Below are 19,783 nucleotides of genomic sequence, written 5' to 3' on the forward strand. Positions count from 1 at the left end.
TATTTGTGTATCGTTCCAGTCACGGTATTGTGCCTTTTTGTTATTTATAGTTAATAAAGACTTTGACGGCCAGTATGGCAGGGGCAGCAAATATTTCAGGGGGCACGAACAGCCGCATGCCAGTGTTGCCCAGATTGCCACAGCTGAATTTCCCAACGTTCAACGGAACCTTAACAGAGTACATTGCTTTCTGGGATCAGTTTAAAGCCCAGATAGATGACAGAGACAATTTGTCAGATGCCGTCAAATTACAGTATTTACGTTCACAGCTCAAGGGTAAAGCCTTGGACTTGGTCCGGCACTACCAAACCACTGACAGTAATTACCAACATGCCAAAGACAAATTAAAGGACATGTTTGGCAACACTGAGGAGATAAAGGTAGCTATACTTTATTGGTTGTTGGATCTAGAGGCTTGTCGCCATGACCTCAGAGCCTAGAGAAGTTCCGAATCGAAGTTATGAGTTTGACAAATAGTCTTAAAGATTTACATGACTGGGATAAGTCAGAATGGTTCATCAGGTGATTCAAAGGAAACTGGCTGGCACTACAGTGCATGAGTTACACTTGAAATATCGGACGAACAGGTTCACGATACAACAAACTGTTGAGGGGTCGGGAGATCTCGTGCCTCACCTAAGCATAGGTCAGGGGGAGAAATTGCCCACCAAGGTGGAGTCGATCGACCCCTCCAGACACTCGAGAGATAAAGCTAAAACACCTACTAGAGTCAGCTCATATTATGCCCAGGACAAGTCCTCCACCCACAGGGCCAAGGAAGAAGCCACTAACGCGGCCAGTATGAGACAGTGCATGTTTTGCGAAGGAGAACACGCTAGTTCAGGGTGCTCAAGCTTCACCACCTATAACCGAAAGGTTCAACGACTAAGGGAGTTGAGACTCTGTTTCAAGTGTTGTGGGGAACATTTTGCCAGGGACTGTAATGCCCAACTCAATGAGTGTCGGGGCTGCTGGAAAGGTAAGCACCACAGTGCACTGTGTCCTAATGACACCAGATCAGCACAAGCTAAGGAGAGCAAGGACAAGCCTGAAGTAGTGGTGAATGTGGTGAGTGCAGCACCGGGGGTTTGTTCTGGTGAGCAGTTTCAAGGTTCGGTGGCCTTGCCCACCATAATGGTGGTGGTTACGAATGGGAAGAAGTCTGAAACGACCTGTTTGTTCTTCGACATTGGGGCACAGAGATCATTTATAACAGAGAGTCTAGCAACTAAGTTGAAGTTGAAGACAGGTGGTAAAGTTGACATGAAGGTGGAAGGGTTTGGTGGTCAGGTCCCACGCAAGTCTTATCCGGTTGTCAATGTGATGGTCAGATTAGCTGGGCATCGACGGAAAATTTCAGCCTTGATAGTGAAGAGGCTGCCCAATATCATTACCACTAAGGGACTGGCTGCAGCAGTCAAACGTTTGAGGGAGTTGGGTGTGAAGCTGGCAGAACCAGACTTTGCTACAGACAACATCAGTAATGTAGGAATCTTGGTAGGAGGAAATTACATAGACGAGTTCATGTCGACGAGAAGGGTTATCAAGGAGGGTGTTGGCCTGTACAGGACTCCAGCGGGGTACATCGTAGGAGACAGGATACCGGCTCACTTCCCTGTGACCCTGGGAAAGGGGGGCTCTGATACTACAGCGACTGAGGCTGTGCTGGTGATGCGGATTGCTCTGCACGAAGATCTATCAGAGTCACAAGTCGACATAGCCGACAGTGAGCCAGTCCATAAACTATGGGACCTGGATGTAGTAGGGATTAAGGGTGACTAGACGCCCCACGAACATGAAGAGACCTATCAAGATTACTTGAACCATGTGCAGTTCAAGGATGGACAGTACTGGGTGCAACTCCCATGGAAACCGGTACACCCAACGCTGCCCACTAATTTCAAGAAGGCACAGGGTCAGTTGAATTCATTGGTGAACAGCCTGACCAAGAAGGGTCTGGTGGGGAAATACGATGACATTATTAAGGAACAGCTGGCCCTCGGGTTCATTGAGAAAGTACCCAATGCCAGCCCTGGGGAAAACATCCATTATCTTCCACACATGGCAGTCACCAAGGAGTCAGTAACCACTCCCATCAGAGTGGTCTTCAACTGCAACTCACAAGCGAATCCCCGAGAGTCATCGCTGAACGACTGTTTGCTCACAGGGCCCTCCCTGACGCAGAAGTTAGCAGATGTGTTGTTGAGATTCAGGACAGAGCAGTATGCCTATGTGGCAGATATCAACAAAGCCTTCCTACGTATTGGGTTGCAGCCACAAGATAGGACATACACAAGGTTCTTACGGTTGGCTAACAGGGAGGTGCCCGAGCAAGGGTATGATACCTACAGATTCAGGGCGGTGTTGTTTGGCGCCACTAGTTCACCATTCCTATTACAGGCCACCATAGACTACCACCTTGCGAACTGTAACAGCCCGCTAAAAGAATTACTGAAGACCCTATTTTACGTAGACAACATGCAAGGTACCACCTCAGATGAGGGGCTGTTGATGGACATTTACCGAGAGTCTAATCAAGAGATGCTCTCAGCTAACATGCCCTTGAGAGAATGGGTGACAAACAATCCAATGTTGCGAGGCACAGTGGAACATGACTATGCTGGCTATTCAGTACCTGAGGTAACATCGGTGTTGTGACTGGAGTGGGAAATCAAGGAAGACAGACTTAGGCTAAAGAGGAAACCTGATGGGGAAGGGAAGCTGACCAGGAGGTCCTTGCTGAGTAAAGTGCAGACTGCCTTCGATCCTTTGGGTTTGTTGACACCCATCACTATTCGAGGGAGGATGCTAGTGCAACAGACCTGGGAGCTGAACCTAGGTTGGGACGATCCACTGCCAGAAACAGTCTGCCAGGAGCGGGATCTGGTTAGCAAAGATCTAGCCGAATTGCATGAGTTCACCTTCCCCAGGTTCCTCGGGTGCATCGGGCAAGACTATGACTTACATGTCTTCTGTGATGCCTCCTCCAGGGCCTATGGGGCAGTAGTGTACTTGGTGGCTGGGGACCAGGTCAATCTGGCCACCAGCCGGGCGCGGGTGACACCCCTGAAGGATTGCTCGATCCCAAAGCTAGGGCTCACGGCGATGTTGCTGGGAGAAAGACTGGGGAAGTATGTAAAGGAGGTGTTGAGTAACCTGTGGGTGACACACACCTATGTATGGACAGACTCGGAGGTGGCCTTACAGTGGGTCCAGAACGACAGGTCCAAGCTCCCCTATGTCAGGAATCGGGTAAAGGAGATATGGGAGCTACAGTCAATGTCAACAATTCTGTATGTACCTACAGATCAAAACCCAGCTGACCTGATAAGCCGAGGGGTGACACACAAAAAGCTGAGTAAAAGCGAGATTTGGTTCAAAGGCCCAGACTGGTTACCAGCAAAGGAGTGCTGGCCAGAGCAGAAATTTGGGGAGACAACCAGCAGCATAGTACACTTTGTGGGGGAACCCGACACTGAATTATTTGACCCCAGACGCTACTCCTCTTGGAGGAAACTTATAGGAGTCACAGAAATGGTATTTCGATTTGTGAGGAAGCTGCATGACAAGGTAAGCCGAGGTCGACAGTTATCTCTCGTGGATCCCAGAGAATATTGGATACAGCAATACCAAAGGGAGAGGTTCCCGGGAGCTCTGGAGTTACTGGTGGCAGGGCAGCAGGATATGACGTCGGGTCTTGTGCCCGATGGCGGCTCAGGGAACAGTAAATTGCTCCACTCATTTGGATTGTTCCTAGATCATGCTGGGCTGATAAGATGCAGGGGAAGACTACAAAACTCTGAGCTCAGTTATGGAGCCAAACATCCCATGTTACTGGGAAAGGAGGGGTGGGTGTCAGAGTTATTGATACATGATGCTCATCAGAGGACCATGCATGGGGAGGTTTGAAGATACCCTTACCAGTCTTCATCAGAACTACTGGGTACTGAAGGGTCGAGCTGCCATCAAAAGGGTGATAAAGAGTTGCACTGTCTGCCGGCAGTACGATGGGAGGACCCTACTGTACCCAGGTCCCCCACTGCTGCCTCAGGAGTGGTTACATAGTGACAGGCCCTTTGAGACTGTGGGAATAGACTATACCGGGGCTATCACGTTGAAGAACCCTGGAGACGATAGGGTAGGCCCACAGAAGGTATATGTCTGCCTGTTTACTTGTGCACCTACTCGAGATGTACATTTGGAGTTGGCAGAAGATATGTCGACAGAGACTTTCGTGAAGTTGTTCAGGAGGTTCACAGCCAGATTCTTGTGCCCGCGATTGATTATCTCGGACAATGGTGCGAGCTTCAGAGCAGCCGATAAAGTTTTCAGGAATCTTATGGACATCAGAGAAGTACAAGAATATCTGAAGAGAATGGAGTGCGAGTGGAGGTTCATAGTTCCCAGAGCACCTTGGCAAGGGGGTTTCTATGAATGCATGGTGGGCACAGTCAAAAGGCGCATTTGGAAGGTCTTGCATGGCAAGAGAGTGAGCACTGATGAATTGAGGACAGTGCTAGCCGAGATAGAGGCAAGAGTCAGTAACAGGCCCCTGACCTATGTACAAGATGGGATTGATGAGCAGGAAGCTCTCACCCCCAGTCACATGATGTCTGAAAGGAGGATTGAGCCCTTCCCCGCAATTTTGAGCCAGTCTTCCAAGGAGCAGGATTATTATGGGCCAGATGGTCCCCTCATCAAGGAAGAACTGCACAGGAGTCACAACAGACTGGTGAACATCCTGGACAAATGGAACCAGGTGTGGCAAAGGGATTACTTGACAGCCGTGCGAGAGCATTTCTATGGTGCAGACTCTGAGGCAAATAAGATGACGCTGAGTGAATGGGACCTGGTGCTAGTAGAATCTGAGGCACCCAGGGCATACTGGCCTCTAGGCCTGGTGGTGTCGACCCACCCAGATAAGGCTGGGCAGTTGAGAATGGTGAAGGTGAGAATGAACGGGGCCGAGACCATAAGGCCCATCAACAGGCTTTTGCCTCTCGAGGTCCACACGGTGGGACTGGGACAGGAGAAATTAGACCCGAGGTTGACAGACCAGAGTGGCCGGATGACCCGTCGAACGGTGCTCAAGTCCAGGGCCCACTGGGAGGGCCTGCGGGAGGCAGACTTGATTTAGACTTAGTGCCTACCTTGGCTGGTGGGAGGATGTGGAAATTTATTTAGTCCTAAAAGTTCCACAGGACAGATACATCGTACAAAGATCCCAACAAGTCATGGATAAACAGCTGAGTTGGGTGGCCCTTACACCCACCCAAAACACACACACACACACCCGGGTTGGCGGAGGTGGTTGGAAGGTACTTCTTAATTGATAGATTTACCCTTCAGGGAAGAAGTAGGTAGTTTATACTGTTAGTACACTAATATTAGGATTATTGAGGCAACTGTAGATAATAATAATGTAGACCTAAGACCTTAATGTAGGTAGTAATAGGCCGATAATGTAGGCAAACACTAGGTTATGTTAGCCAGGGAGAACTGGCAGCCCAAATTTGAATACTGGGGCAAGGGTTTGAGACTGCAGTGCCCTTTCTTCTAAGACCAGGCACCATCTGAGCAAGTGTCATGATCAGCAGGTGGCACCCCCATGTGTCTTCACATACTAGACCTGGGGAAATCTGGTGGAGGCACCTGGACGTACCGTAGATGACCTCCTCTGTCAGGCCCATACAGAAAGAAGACAATACCTCTCTTTTTTCTGCAAGATTCCGGCCAGTGTCTGGGGAAAATTGCGAGTGAGTTATACTGTGGTCCTTGTGCAGGCGGCAGTTCATGACCAGTACGTACCGGCATCACTCCTTCAGGCTTTAAAGCTAGTGTCCATTTCTGCATAGTCATGCTAGGGGATACACACCCCCTTGGAAATAGGAATTTCTGAGGTGCAGGCAGGTCACTAATGTCGACTGAATATTGCAGGAATTAAGGCTCCCGGTTGCACGTGGTTCTGAGGTGAAGTTCATAGGGGCTAAAGCTTAGGGAGGTTGAGGACTGGGACATATTCTCCAACACCAAATAAGTTAGTCCTTCATAAGTGCATGCAGGCGAGATTTCTTGCAACATCAGTCATTTATGAAAATCTGTCCTATAAGCCACTTGTGAGGCTGAGGTACCGACCTCAGGGCTCGGCGTCAACAGAGCTGGCTAGGGCAGAGAACTCACATGGAGGCAGTCAACACAAATTTTCACAAAGCCCCACCCGAACCATGGTTTGTTTACCCGGAATATATTCCTCATTTAATTCACGTATATCATGAAAGATACTTACAAGTAATTCGACTGATACATATTTGCAGGAATAATTCCTGACTTAGACACAATGACAGACTGAACGTTTCCTGGAAAATTGCTGACCATAGTGGAAGCCGCCGCGTCACACAGCACCTCAGGCACAGTGTTGTCACTACGGCTGCCCAGCACAGAATCTTACAAACATTTTCTGCTATTCCTCTGGTAGTGGGATTTATTCACATTATATTTAAGCATTGAATAATGAGGAAAGCCTTGATGAGGTACACTTGAAACCGCCTTGAAGCGTTAGAATTAACACGCTATTTAAATGATACTGACTAGTTATTATTAGCCGCGCTCTACCCACTGGGTACCCGTGGGTACGCATGGGTACGCCATGGTGGGCAGCTCACTCACACTCCTAGTTCAAGGTTATGAATAACAGCAGAACTTATGCTTCTGTTTCCAGTAGCTGTTTAACTTACTAAGATTTAAATGATAATGAACTTATTTACCAGGAAATTTAATATTCTTGGGAGCACCATGAAAAATAAATTTATTATGGATGTGTGTGGACAGTTTCCAAGTGTTGCATCATCCACATTTTTAACGAAATATTTATTATTTAATGCTTAGTTATGATTTAATAACGATTAAATATTTTAATACAGCGCATTAATGCTCGTAATACGAAATATTTCTCTAATTGAGTATATTTTAATAATTATTATTACTGACAATTATTTGATATTATATATATATATATATATATATATATATATATATATATATATATATATATATATATATATATATATATATATATATATATATATATATATATATATAAATGTGTGTGTGTGTACTCACCTATTTGTGGTTGCAGGGGTCGAGTCATAGCTCCTGGCCCCGCCTGTGTGTGTGTGTGTTTATTTTGAATATCTGAATGTATGAAGTATATTACTGTTGACTGAAGGTCTGTTATATTATAGTGAGTTGACACTACAACAGTTACCAGTTACCAGTTACCAGTTACCAGTAAAGAAAACAGTGCAGCAGTAATTTCTTATATTTATGTGAGTGTCAGTGATACTGTGCTCTGGTAAAGATTAAAACTTTATGCAAAAATACGGGAAAAAAATATATTATGCTGTCGATGGGATAATGTGTAGTTGAGACTGTGAGTGAAAACTATAAGATTTAATTAATAATTACGATTAAACTGAATGAAAAATCCTAGATTCTGAGAGAACAGCAAATATTAGGACACCAGTGGAAATAAGTCACTTTGTTTGGGTAATCCCATCTTCTCTACACATATACTGCTATGTATGATAATCTATGTATTTGTGTATACATGAATAAACTTAATATTACAATACAAGAAGCAGCCAACGCAGAGTGAAGGTCAGTGCTGGATAAACAATAACGAAGGTTGAACAGAGATTTGTGTTAAGTTGTGAACACTGGACACAAATGCAACACTGCAACGCCCAGCGGCGCCTCAGACCTTGAGACTTACTCAGCAGATCAGTTACACACAGGCAGGACCACATACACCAGCTGTATCTCTGAACACACAGTCGGGACCATAACACCAGCTGTATCCCTCAACACACAGGCCGGACCACAGACACCAGCTGTATCCCTCAACACACAGGCCGGACCACAAACACCAGCTGTATCCCTCAACAGACAGGCCGGACCACAGACACCAGCTGTATCCCTCAACACACAGGCCGGACCACAGACACCAGCTGTATCCCTCAACACACAGGCCGGACCACAGACACCAGCTGTATCCCTCAACACACAGGCCGGACCACAGACACCAGCTGTATCCCTCAACACACAGGCCGGACCACAGACACCAGCAGTATCCCTCAACAGCAGCCAAGACAACAGAGAAAAGGTACCTAAATTAACTGTTTCGTTATGTGTTTGTAACCTAATGTATCATTTACAATGCATAGAGTGTAAATGATACAAGTGTGAAACACTGAGAGTGGGATTATATTCTACATTAAGTACGTAAGAGGTACATATGCGGTAACACTCTTCTCCTTGTTATACATGTATAATTAAGATATAAATCAGTACATAATGAATAACCATGAAGACTTTTGGAGTTATTACTGTACTACCTCTCACAGTACAAACATTGAATGTGCAATAATGGTGTTACCACTTACAGTATGAACATGGGGTGTACAATAATGGTGTTACCACTTACAATATGATCATGGGGTGTACAATAATGGTATTGCCACTTAAAGTATTAACATCGGGTGTACAATAATGGTACTACCACTTACAGTATGAGTATGGGGTGTACAGTAATGGTACTACCACTTACAGTATGAGCATTGGGTGTACAATAATGGTACTACCACTTACAGTATGAGTGTGGGGTGTACAGTAATGATTCTGCCACTTACAGTATGAGCATGGGGTGTACAATAATGGTACTGCCACTTACAGTATGAACATGGGGTATACAATAATGGTACTGCCACCTATAGTATGAACATGGGTATACAATAATGGTACTACCACTTACAGTAATAGCATGGGGTGTACAATAATGGTACTACCACTTACAGTAATAGCATGGGGTGTACAATAATGGTACTACCACTTACAGTATGAGTGTGGGGTGTACAGTAATGATTCTGCCACTTACAGTATGAGCATGGGGTGTACAATAATGGTACTGCCACTTACAGTATGAGCATGGGGTGTACAATAATGGTACTGCCACTTAAAGTAATAACATGGGGTGTACAATAATTGTGCTACCACTTACAGTATGAGCATGTGGTGTACAATAATGGTACTACAACTCACAAGATGAACATGGGTATACAGTAATGGTAGTACCACTTACAGTATGAACATGTGGTATACAATAATGGTACTACCACTTACAGTATGAACATGGGGTGTACAATAATGGTACTACCACTTACAGTATGAACATGGGGTGTACAATAATGGTACTACCACTTACAGTATGAACATGGGGTGTACAATAATGGTACTACCACTTACAGTATGAACATGGGGTGTACAATAATGGTACTACCACTTACAGTATGAACATGGGGTGTACAATAATGGTACTACCACTCACAAGACGAACATGGGATGCACAGTAATGGTGTTACATCTCAAAGGATAAACCTTGGGAGTACAATAATAATAAAATAACTCTCTAACGAACTTCGGGTGAATAAATATAGTACTACTATTATCTACGTGAACCTGATGTGTACAGTAGTGGTAAATACAATCACCGCTTAATTAAACATGGAGTGTACAACCAGATGTGTGTAAATCCAGTCCCCCCAGAGAAAGATCGCAATCAGGTGGATTCGAAACCAGTGTGAGTAGAGGCATAGCATCCATTGTGACACTCGAGACCACTCAGCCGCAGATGCCACAGGAAACTAGGTAGTCTGATTACGGACCATATTTTGTAATTGTCCTTGGCACACCAGGGAGCCTCATACATTGTTTCCAGCAGTATAATTCTTCTCTATTTTCTGAAGAAATGAGCGATTTTATATCAATGTGCGACTCAGAAACAACCAGGTTACCTAGTTATGTGTGGCATCAGAGTCTTAGTGGTTGTAGAACATCACTTGGGGAACTATACCTCTCACCACATGGTTGTCAATCCAACTGACTGAGATCTTTCTCTGTATATATCTCAGCTTGTTTCTACGAGGTGCTTTGAGTATGGGGGACATACCTTTATGTTCTGTTTTGGGGGGGTTCTGGTGGGCCACACATAGGTGTGAATTCTGGGGGTTGCACTAATGAGTGAATTTTGGGGTTGCGCTAAGGTGGGAATTTTGGGGGAGGGGGCACACTAGATGGGAATTTCTTTGGTGGGAGATAACTTGAAATGAAAAAGAGCTCAGTCTCAAACTCCCAAACCCCTTTCCCTACTTTCTCTCACATCCCTACCCTTCATTACCCACTTACATCTCTCCGTTTCAACCTGCCTCCTCTCTCATCCCTCACATGCTCCATAACCCCCTCCCCATTCCACCACTAACACCTCCCCTTTGACCTCTATTGACCAAGCTATCATCCACCACCCTAACCTCATCCCCTCGCACTAGGATGTAATGCCCACTACCTTATGTGATAATTTTGATGTGATAAATGGTTTAACAAAACGACAAGTTAGGACTCTTTATTAAGGAAACGTCTGAACACACAGTGCCTTCATCAGTTCAATACAAGGTAGAAATGGGTAAGGAGAGGAGGAGTTTGAGTGTCATCAGTCCCTTAGCCTGGAATCGACGTGAGTCCACCAGTTTTGTAGAAAGTGCAGCATATGGCCGAAGAAGTGGCTTATATACTGTAGTCAGGTGAGTGGAAGCAGGAGGTGGCGGGATTACAGTGGAAACATCCACTAGTGTAAGTAGGTCTTCGTTCAAAGGTTGGACAAGTGATAAAGAATTACTGTGTCAAGTTCCCATGATGTTGCAGTGTCTGACAGATGTGATAAATGGTTTTTATAGCCCACAAGTTGAAGAGTGAGACACTTATGTAACATATAGGAAACGTTTCTACTTTATATTGGACGGATAAAGCCACTACGTGGCGAAACGTTGACTTAATAAAGATTATCATATGTTGCATATGTGTCTCATTCTTCATAATTCTCATATTAACAAACTGTATCACTTTGGATCAAGACTGAACCAAGATCACGCCTCAAACCACTCCCTCCACCACACTCCCTCCACCACACTCCCTCCACCACACTCCCTCTACCACACTCCCTCCACCACACTCCCTCCACCACACTCCCTCCATCACACTCCCTCCACCACACTCCCTCCACCACACTCCCTCCACCACACTCCCTCTACCACACTCCCTCCACCACACTCCCTCCACCACACTCCCTCCATCACACTCCCTCCACCACACTCCCTCTACCACACTCCCTCCACCACACTCCCTCCACCACACTCCCTCCACCACACTCCCTCCACCACACTCCCTCCATCACACTCCCTCCACCACACTCCCTCTACCACACTCCCTCCACCACACTCCCTCCACCACACTCCCTCTACCACACTCCCTCCACCACACTCCCTCCACCACACTCCCTCCACCACACTCCCTCTACCACACTCCCTCCACCACACTCCCTCCACCACACTCCCTCTACCACACTCCCTCAACCACACTCCCTCCACCACACTCCCTCTACCACACTTCCTCCACCACACTTCCTCCACCACACTCCCTCCACCACACTCCCTCCGCCACACTCACTCCACCACACTAACTCCACCACACTTCCTCCACCACACTTCCTCTATCACCCTTACACCTAAGACAAAGCCTTCCTCCCCCTACCCTCCATCACCCACTCCCATCATCAATCAATCGATCAATCAATCAATCAGTTTTATTCTCTATAAGGATTACAATGCTGGGTTTGCAGATTTTGAATATTGTGTGGTTTACATGTTATAAAATACTAATTAGAGAGGGGGCCACTAGGACACCTAGCATGGCTAGGCATTTCGGGCAGACTTAGATTAATTCTAAACTTTAAATCCTTACGGATTATGGTATTAAGGCTAAGTAACTTTATTATAATTTGTGAGTTTAGCAACGTGAATGCTTTTGTTTGGCACAATACAAAGTGTCTATATTGGAGTATCATAGGTAAACTTATGACTAGTTAGGATTCATTATTTTAAGATTAAGATATAGTATTTCTGGGTTTATAGTCAGTGGGTGAGTGAGTGTAATTGTGAACCACCAGGTGGTTATCATGTAGTTAGTTGTCGGGGTGGATCAGGGAGATAAGATGTTTTCTAATGGTAGTTTTGAAGGTGATGAATGTGTCTGCAGTTCTAGAGTTCTCAGGTAGGGTGTTCCAGATTTTAGGGCCTTTGACACACACTGAATTTTTGTAAAGGTTTAGTCGGACACGGGGAATGTCGTAGAGATGTTTGTGTCTGGTGTTATGCCTGTGGGTTCTGTCACAACTATCAAGAAAGCGTTTTAGGTCAAAGTTAATATTGGAATTTAAGGTCCTGTAGATATAGATTGCACAGTAGTAAGTGTGGATGTTCTGAACAGGGAGTAAGTTTAGATCTATGAAGAGTGGGGGGTGTGTTGCCAGGGATGGGATTTAGTGATTATTCTTACTGTGGCTTTTTGTTGGGCTATTATTGGCTTTAGATGTGTTGCTACAGTTGATCCCCAAGCACACCTTCCCCTCAACCTTCAGGACCATACTTGCTCCTGCATCTTGGATCAAGAGTCTATCCATGTTACCCCCCCCCCCCCCTCTCCACATACCAACTCCACTCCTAGTGACTTCACTGCTTTCATAAGTACCAATATTCAACACCACAAACTCACCTTTAACCAACCCCAGACTCCCAGCCTCACCACCTTCCCCTAGTATCACTGCTACAGTAACCAGCGCACTGTCTAGTACTACGCTCTAGCTAATAATAGCTACGTGACACACTATGGCATTTCATTTAAACTTAGGAATATTTATAAACAAAGCATACCACAGGTTGGGTTTGAACCCGAGGTCAGAGAGTCTCAAAAGTCCAGACTGTTGCATTAGCCACTGACCAAGGGTTCAAACCCCAACCGTGGTATGGTTTGCAATCGTGTCATTACGATTTCGTGAGTCATTCCCAGAGTAACCACTCTGTGGTATTGTTCAAAACATACCATTATCGATATTATTTCATTTATTCATAGCGATGTTTATTAAATATTTCTTAGTAAAAACTCTAATAGTCTTAAAACTTACAAATAATATTTACTAACATGCATACAAAATCATACACATTTATGCACACTCATACTCACTTATAATCATTTACCCACTTATACACACACACACACACACACACACGCAAATGGCTTCTCGAATTTAATCCTGCCAAATGCAAAGTCATGAAGGTAGGGGAAGGGCACAGAAGACCACAGACAGAGTATAGGCTAGGTGGCCAAAGACTGCAAACCTCACTCAAGGAGAAAGATCTTGGGGCGAGTATAACACCGAGCATGTCTCCGGAAGCACACATCAATCAGATAACTGCTGCAGCATATGGGCGCCTGGCAAACCTGAGAACAGCATTCCGATACCTTAGTAAGGAATCGTTCAAGACACTGTACACCGTGTATGTCAGGCCCATACTGGAGTATGCAGCACCTGTTTGGAACCCGCACTTGATAAAGCACGTCAAGAAACTAGAGAAAGTACAAAGGTTTGCGACAAGGTTAGTTCCAGAGCTAAGGGGAATGTCCTATGAAGAAAGATTAAGGGAAATCGGCCTGACGACACTGGAGGACAGGAGGGTCAGGGGAGACATGATAACGACATATAAAATACTGCGTGGAATAGACAAGGTGGACAAAGACAGGATGTTCCAGGGAGGGGACACAGAAACAAGAGGCCACAATTGGAAGTTGAAGACACAAATGAGTCAGAGAGATATTAGGAAGTATTTCTTCAGTCATAGAGTTGTAAGGCAGTGGAATAGCCTAGAAAATGACGTAGTGGAGGCAGGAACCATACACAGTTTTAAGACGAGGTTTGATAAAGCTCATGGAGCGGGGAGAGAGAGGGCCCAGTAGCAACCGGTGAAGAGGCGGGGCCAGGAGCTAAGACTCGACCCCTGCAACCACAAATAGGTGAGTACATACTTTTACTTATACATTTACAAAACTCCACAACAAAAGATCCATAATAACCCAACTCCTACCCCTCGAATTCATGTTACAAACATGAGCACTATAAATTACACCATGACACCATAAATTACACCATGACACCATAAATTACACCATGACACCATAAATTACACCATGACACCATAAATTACACCATGACACCATAAATTACACCATGACACCATAAATTACACCATGACACCATAAATTACACCATGACACCATAAATTACACCATGACACCATAAATTACACCATGACACCATAAATTACGCCATGACACCATAAATTACACCATGACACCATAAATTACACCATGACACCATAAATTACACCATGTCACCATAAATTACACCATGTCACCATAAATTACACCATGACACCATAAATTACACCATGTCACCATAAATTACACCATGACACCATAAATTACACCATGACACCATAAATTACACCATGTCACCATAAATTACACCATAACACCATAAATTACACAATGTCACCATAAATTACACCATGACACCATAAATTACACCATGACACCATAAATTACACCATGTCACCATAAATTACACCATAACACCATAAATTACACAATGTCACCATAAATTACACCATGACACCATAAATTACACCATGACACCATAAATTACACAATGTCACCATAAATTACACCATAACACCATAAATTACACAATCTCACCATAAATTACACCATGACACCATAAATTACACCATGTCACCATAAATTACACCATGACACCATAAATTACACCATGACACCATAAATTGCACAATGTCACCATAAATTACACCATAACACCATAAATTACACAACGTCACCATAAATTATACCATGACTCCATAAATTACACAATGACACCATAAATTACACCATGTCACCATAAATTACACCATGTCACCATAAATTACACCATGACACCATAAATTACGCCATGACACCATAAATTACACCATGTCACCATAAATTACACCATGACTCCATAAATTACTCAATGACACCATAAATTACACCATGTCACCATAAATTACACCATGACACCATAAATTACACCATGACACCATAAATTACACCATGTCACCATAAATTACACCATGACTCCATAAATTACACAATGACACAATAAATTACACAATGTCACCATAAATTACACCATGACACCATAAATTACACCATGACACCATAAATTCCACCATGTCACCATAAATTACACCATGACTCCATAAATTACACCATGACACCATAAATTACACCATGTCACCATAAATTACACCATGACTCCATAAATTACACCATGACACCATAAATTACACAATGACACCATAAATTACACCATGACACCATAAATTACACCATGACTCCATAAATTACACCATGACACCATAAATTACACCATGACACCATAAATTACACCATGTCACCATAAATTACACCATGACACCATAAATTACACCATGACACCATAAATTACACCATGTCACCATAAATTACACCATGTCACCATAAATTACACCATGACACCATAAATTACACCATGACACCATAAATTACACCATGTCACCATAAATTACACCATGACACCATAAATTACACCATGACACCATAAATTACACCATGACACCATAAATTACGCCATGACACCATAAATTACACCATGACACCATAAATTACACCATGACACCATAAATTACACCATGACACCATAAATTACACCATGACACCATAAATTACACACCATGGCACCATAAATTACAGTATGACACCATAAATTACACAATGTCACCATAAATTACACTATGACACCATAAATTACACAATGTCACCATAAATTACAGTATGACAACATGAATACAATAAATTACATGATCACCAAAAATTGCACCAATGAGCATAAAAATTTACAACATAAACACTAAAAACTACGACAAGTAAACCAAAAATAACAAACATTATAAAATTGCAACTCAGTCACCAAAAAAGTAACATCTCAGCCTCCCAAAATTACATGAAGAATGTGTTCACTTAACCTAACCTAACGTAACTTAAGTTTCTCTCTTCTGCTTCTATGTTTTTCATTGCCCTTTAACGTTCTTTTATTTTTTTGAAGCTCTTGCTATTTTCGTTTTTTTCTCCTCATCTTTGCTAGAACTTTTCTATTCATTGAGACTTATCAACCACCTGTGAATAAATGCCTCCTCTGCCTTCCAGAGCTTCCCAGCCAGTATTCCTTCGTCTCAATGAATTTTTTTAGTTACCATTCAGTATCAAATATTATGGGGAAAAGTTCAATATTTTAAGGGAGTTCTGCCTATTTGGCTCAATAAGGTTCAAATATACACACACGCAAACAAAAAAAAGGCCAAATTGATATTCAAAGCAGAACTGGCCTGAAACAGGATCCTGCAGGAGAAAGCATGACTAAAGGACATACCGACATACAGGAGGGTGTACCTCGAAAGGCAGAAACTGCCCCCACCCCTCTCATCACAAACTCCACCCCCACAGAAACCCCCCATAGATCCCTGCCAGGTCTCCCACTCCCCAACCGCAACGTTCTCCCCAGACCACAGTTTTCAAAAAGAAGTTGAAGGTTTTGGTATACGAATGTAGATAGTATAACAAATAAATATGAAGAGTGGCATGAAAGAATTAAGGATACATCCCCAGACATCATAGCCCCAACAGAAACAAAGCTCACAGGGATTATAACAGATGCAGTTTTCCCACCCAGATATCAGATCTTGAAGAAAGATAGAGGCAGCGGAGGGAAAGGAGCAGTCTGGGGGACATAACATAGTCATTGCAGTGATGTACAACCTGCCACAGAACTGCAGGAGGCCAAGTGAAGAATATGAAGAGAGCAACAGAGCAATGATTGAAACACTAGCTGAGGTAGCCAGAAAAGCTCACACAGGTAGAGCAAAGTTACCAGCTATGGGTGCTTTCAACCACAAGGAGATTGATTGGGAAAACTTGGAGCCACATGGGGGGTCCCACAATGATGGCACTGGTGGTAATGGAAAGCGATGGTACTGATGGATGTGGTACTGGTAATCCTCATGCATCAACATGTTAGGGACACTACCAGAGAGAGAGGGGAGGATGAACCAGCAACATTGGATCACGTATTCAACCTGAGTAGCTCAGACATCGAGGACATCACTATGAAAGGCCCCATGGAGCTAGTGATCACGTGGTTCTGAGCTTTGAATACATAGTAACAAGTGGAGAGGGTATAAGGAATAGGATGGAAAAGCCAACTACAGAGGGGGAACTACACAGGCACGAGGAACTTCCTGCAGGAGGTTCAGTGGGAAAGAGAATTGGTAGAAAAATCAGTAAATGAAATGATGGACTACGTAATAACAAAATGCAAGGAGGCAGAGGAAAGGTTTGTTCCCAATGGAATAGAAATAATGGGAAGATCAGAACAAGCCCTTGGTTTACCCAAAGGTGTAGGGAGGCAAAAACTAATGGAAAATGTACAGAAGACAAAGGACCAAGGAAAATAAAGATATTATTCGGGGAGCCAGAAACGAGTATGCACGGATTAGGAGAGAGGCCCACCGACAGTACGAAAATGACATAGCATCCAAAGTCAAGTCTGACCCAAAACTGCTTTATAGCCACATCGGGCTGAGGAAAAAATGTGGGGAGCTCACAAGAAACGACCAAGAAGCATGTAAGGAGCTCAACATGAGATCTAAGGATTTACAGTGGAGACAGAAAGGACCACAGGAAGTCAGAATAGAGAGGTACACCAACAAGGGATATATCAACAAGTGCTGGATGAAATACACAATCGAGAAGGTGAAGATAAGTGAACTTGATACCTCTCCGAGGGTTCTTAGAAAGTGAGCAGAGATGTTGTGTGTGCCATTAACAACAATTTCCAACACATCCATTGAAACTGGGCAACTACCTGAGGTATGGAAGACGGCAAATGTAGTCCCCAGTATTAAGAGAAGATACAGACACGAGGCACTAAACTATAGACCAGTATCACTGACATGTATAGTGTGCAAAGTCATGGAGAAGATTATCAGGAGGAGAGTGGTGGGGCATCTAGAGCGAAACAAGCTCATAAACGAGAGTAAGCACAGATTCAGGGAAGGAAAATCCTGTTACAAACCTACTGGAGTTTCAAGACAAGGTAGCCGAAGTAAGACACGAGAGAGAGGAGTGGGTTGATTGCATTTTCTTGGACTGCAAGAAGGCCTTTGATACACTTTCTTATAAGAGATTAGTGCAAAAGCTAGAAGGTGTCACCTCCTGACAGTTGTCCAAGGTGGTGTCACCTCCTGACAGTATATAAGTCTCCATAGTGTCACTTCAACTTCACATTGTTTCAGACTATGTAACAAATACTCCAGGCTGAGGGACTGATCACCTCAATACTACATCTTCAAGAGTGATGGACTGATTACATCGTCTTCACATCTCTTCTATCAACTTTTCTGTACTCGACTGAAGAAGCCTACTGTGTACGCGAAACGTTTCGAAATAAAGATACCTAACTGTTGCACATGTGTCTTACCTAACAACCTGTCGGTATTTAAACCATTTTCAAAGTATGCATTTTATTTTTTTGGTGGTAACCACGACAGTTTCTTTCAGTTTTAATCAATACAATTATACTTTTTCCAGATATATTTTAAATTTCTTAATCTTTGGAAATCAGGAAGATGGATGACCTGGACGTGACCTGGATAAGAGAAGCTGGATCTTTAGAGTACATCGCCGAGTTAGCACATCAACGTCGAACTTTTCTTATCTGTTATCAACTTAGCCTTATCACACGTGAACCTCTCCAGGTGGCACATGTTAGACAAGCCCTCACACACCTGTACAGGTAGGTGATGTAAATATATTACAAAATGTTTAATATGTAATGTCAAGCATGTAACAACTGTATTATAGATTTTGGTGTCTTCTGTGTGAGGCTGTACGTCAGGTGACAGTATATGTACGTGTGGAAGACTTCAACAACAACAAGAACAAGATAGAATAGGTAAGACCCCCATGGGGTGAGCAGGGAAGTGGAGATAGTGGAAGAATATGTAAGTGAGAGGAAGGTTCCAGTGGAAGGAATAGTACCAGGGCTTATCCCAGTCTGAATATTAAAATGGTATATAATACCCACAAGTTGGTAAGTAAGACACATAGGCAACATTTAGGCAACTTTATTCCGAAACGTTTCGCCCACACAGTAGGCTTCTTCAGTCGAGTACGGAAAGTAGGCAGGAACAGTAGAGATGTGAAGACGATGTAATCAGTCCATCACCCTTGAAGTGGTAGTTTTGAGGTTGTCAGTCCCTCAGCCTGGAGATGTTCCATACTCTGAAACAATGTGGAGACCAAGCAACAGTGTCGAGACTTGTATACAGTCGGAAGAAGAGGTGAAGAGTGGTAGTAGAAAGAATGTGATCACTGAGAGGTCACGTCCCTCTCAGATCCAACCATTCTCTCTTAAAAATGTTGTCCAAAGTGTTTTCTTCTTCTGTACCAAGATGTCCTTATGTTGCAGTGTCTGACAGAGTGAATATCAAAATGATATACATCTCTACTGTTCCTGCCTAGTTTCTGTACTCGACTGAAGAAGCCTACTGTGTAGGCGAAACGTTTCGGAATAAAGATACCTAACTGTTGCCTATGTGTCTTACTTACCAGCTTAACCCAGTCGCTGGGCAGATAGAGGCTCAGGAGTGTTGGACGCGGGAAGGAATGCAAGGCCCAGGGGAGGGGGGCGCCGAGATGCAACTTTACACGG

At 43.7% G+C, this 19,783-nt stretch overlaps 1 protein-coding gene across 1 annotated transcript in view; it reads left to right on the forward strand.

Annotated features, from left to right (window-relative positions):
• Nucleotides 1–7,717: 7,717 nt before the first annotated feature.
• The window catches only part of LOC128700662 (uncharacterized), a 46,382-nt gene continuing 34,316 nt past the window's right edge, over nucleotides 7,718–19,783 (forward strand). The window contains exons 1-2 of the mRNA XM_070079908.1: nucleotides 7,718–8,161; nucleotides 18,695–18,865. Of these exons, the coding sequence (XP_069936009.1) occupies nucleotides 18,699–18,865 (167 nt within the window). The 5' untranslated portion in view covers nucleotides 7,718–8,161; nucleotides 18,695–18,698. The remainder of the gene's footprint in view (nucleotides 8,162–18,694; nucleotides 18,866–19,783) is intronic.

Source organism: Cherax quadricarinatus, unplaced genomic scaffold (assembly GCF_038502225.1).
Source record: "Cherax quadricarinatus isolate ZL_2023a unplaced genomic scaffold, ASM3850222v1 Contig40, whole genome shotgun sequence".
Lineage (NCBI taxonomy): Eukaryota > Metazoa > Arthropoda > Malacostraca > Decapoda > Parastacidae > Cherax > Cherax quadricarinatus.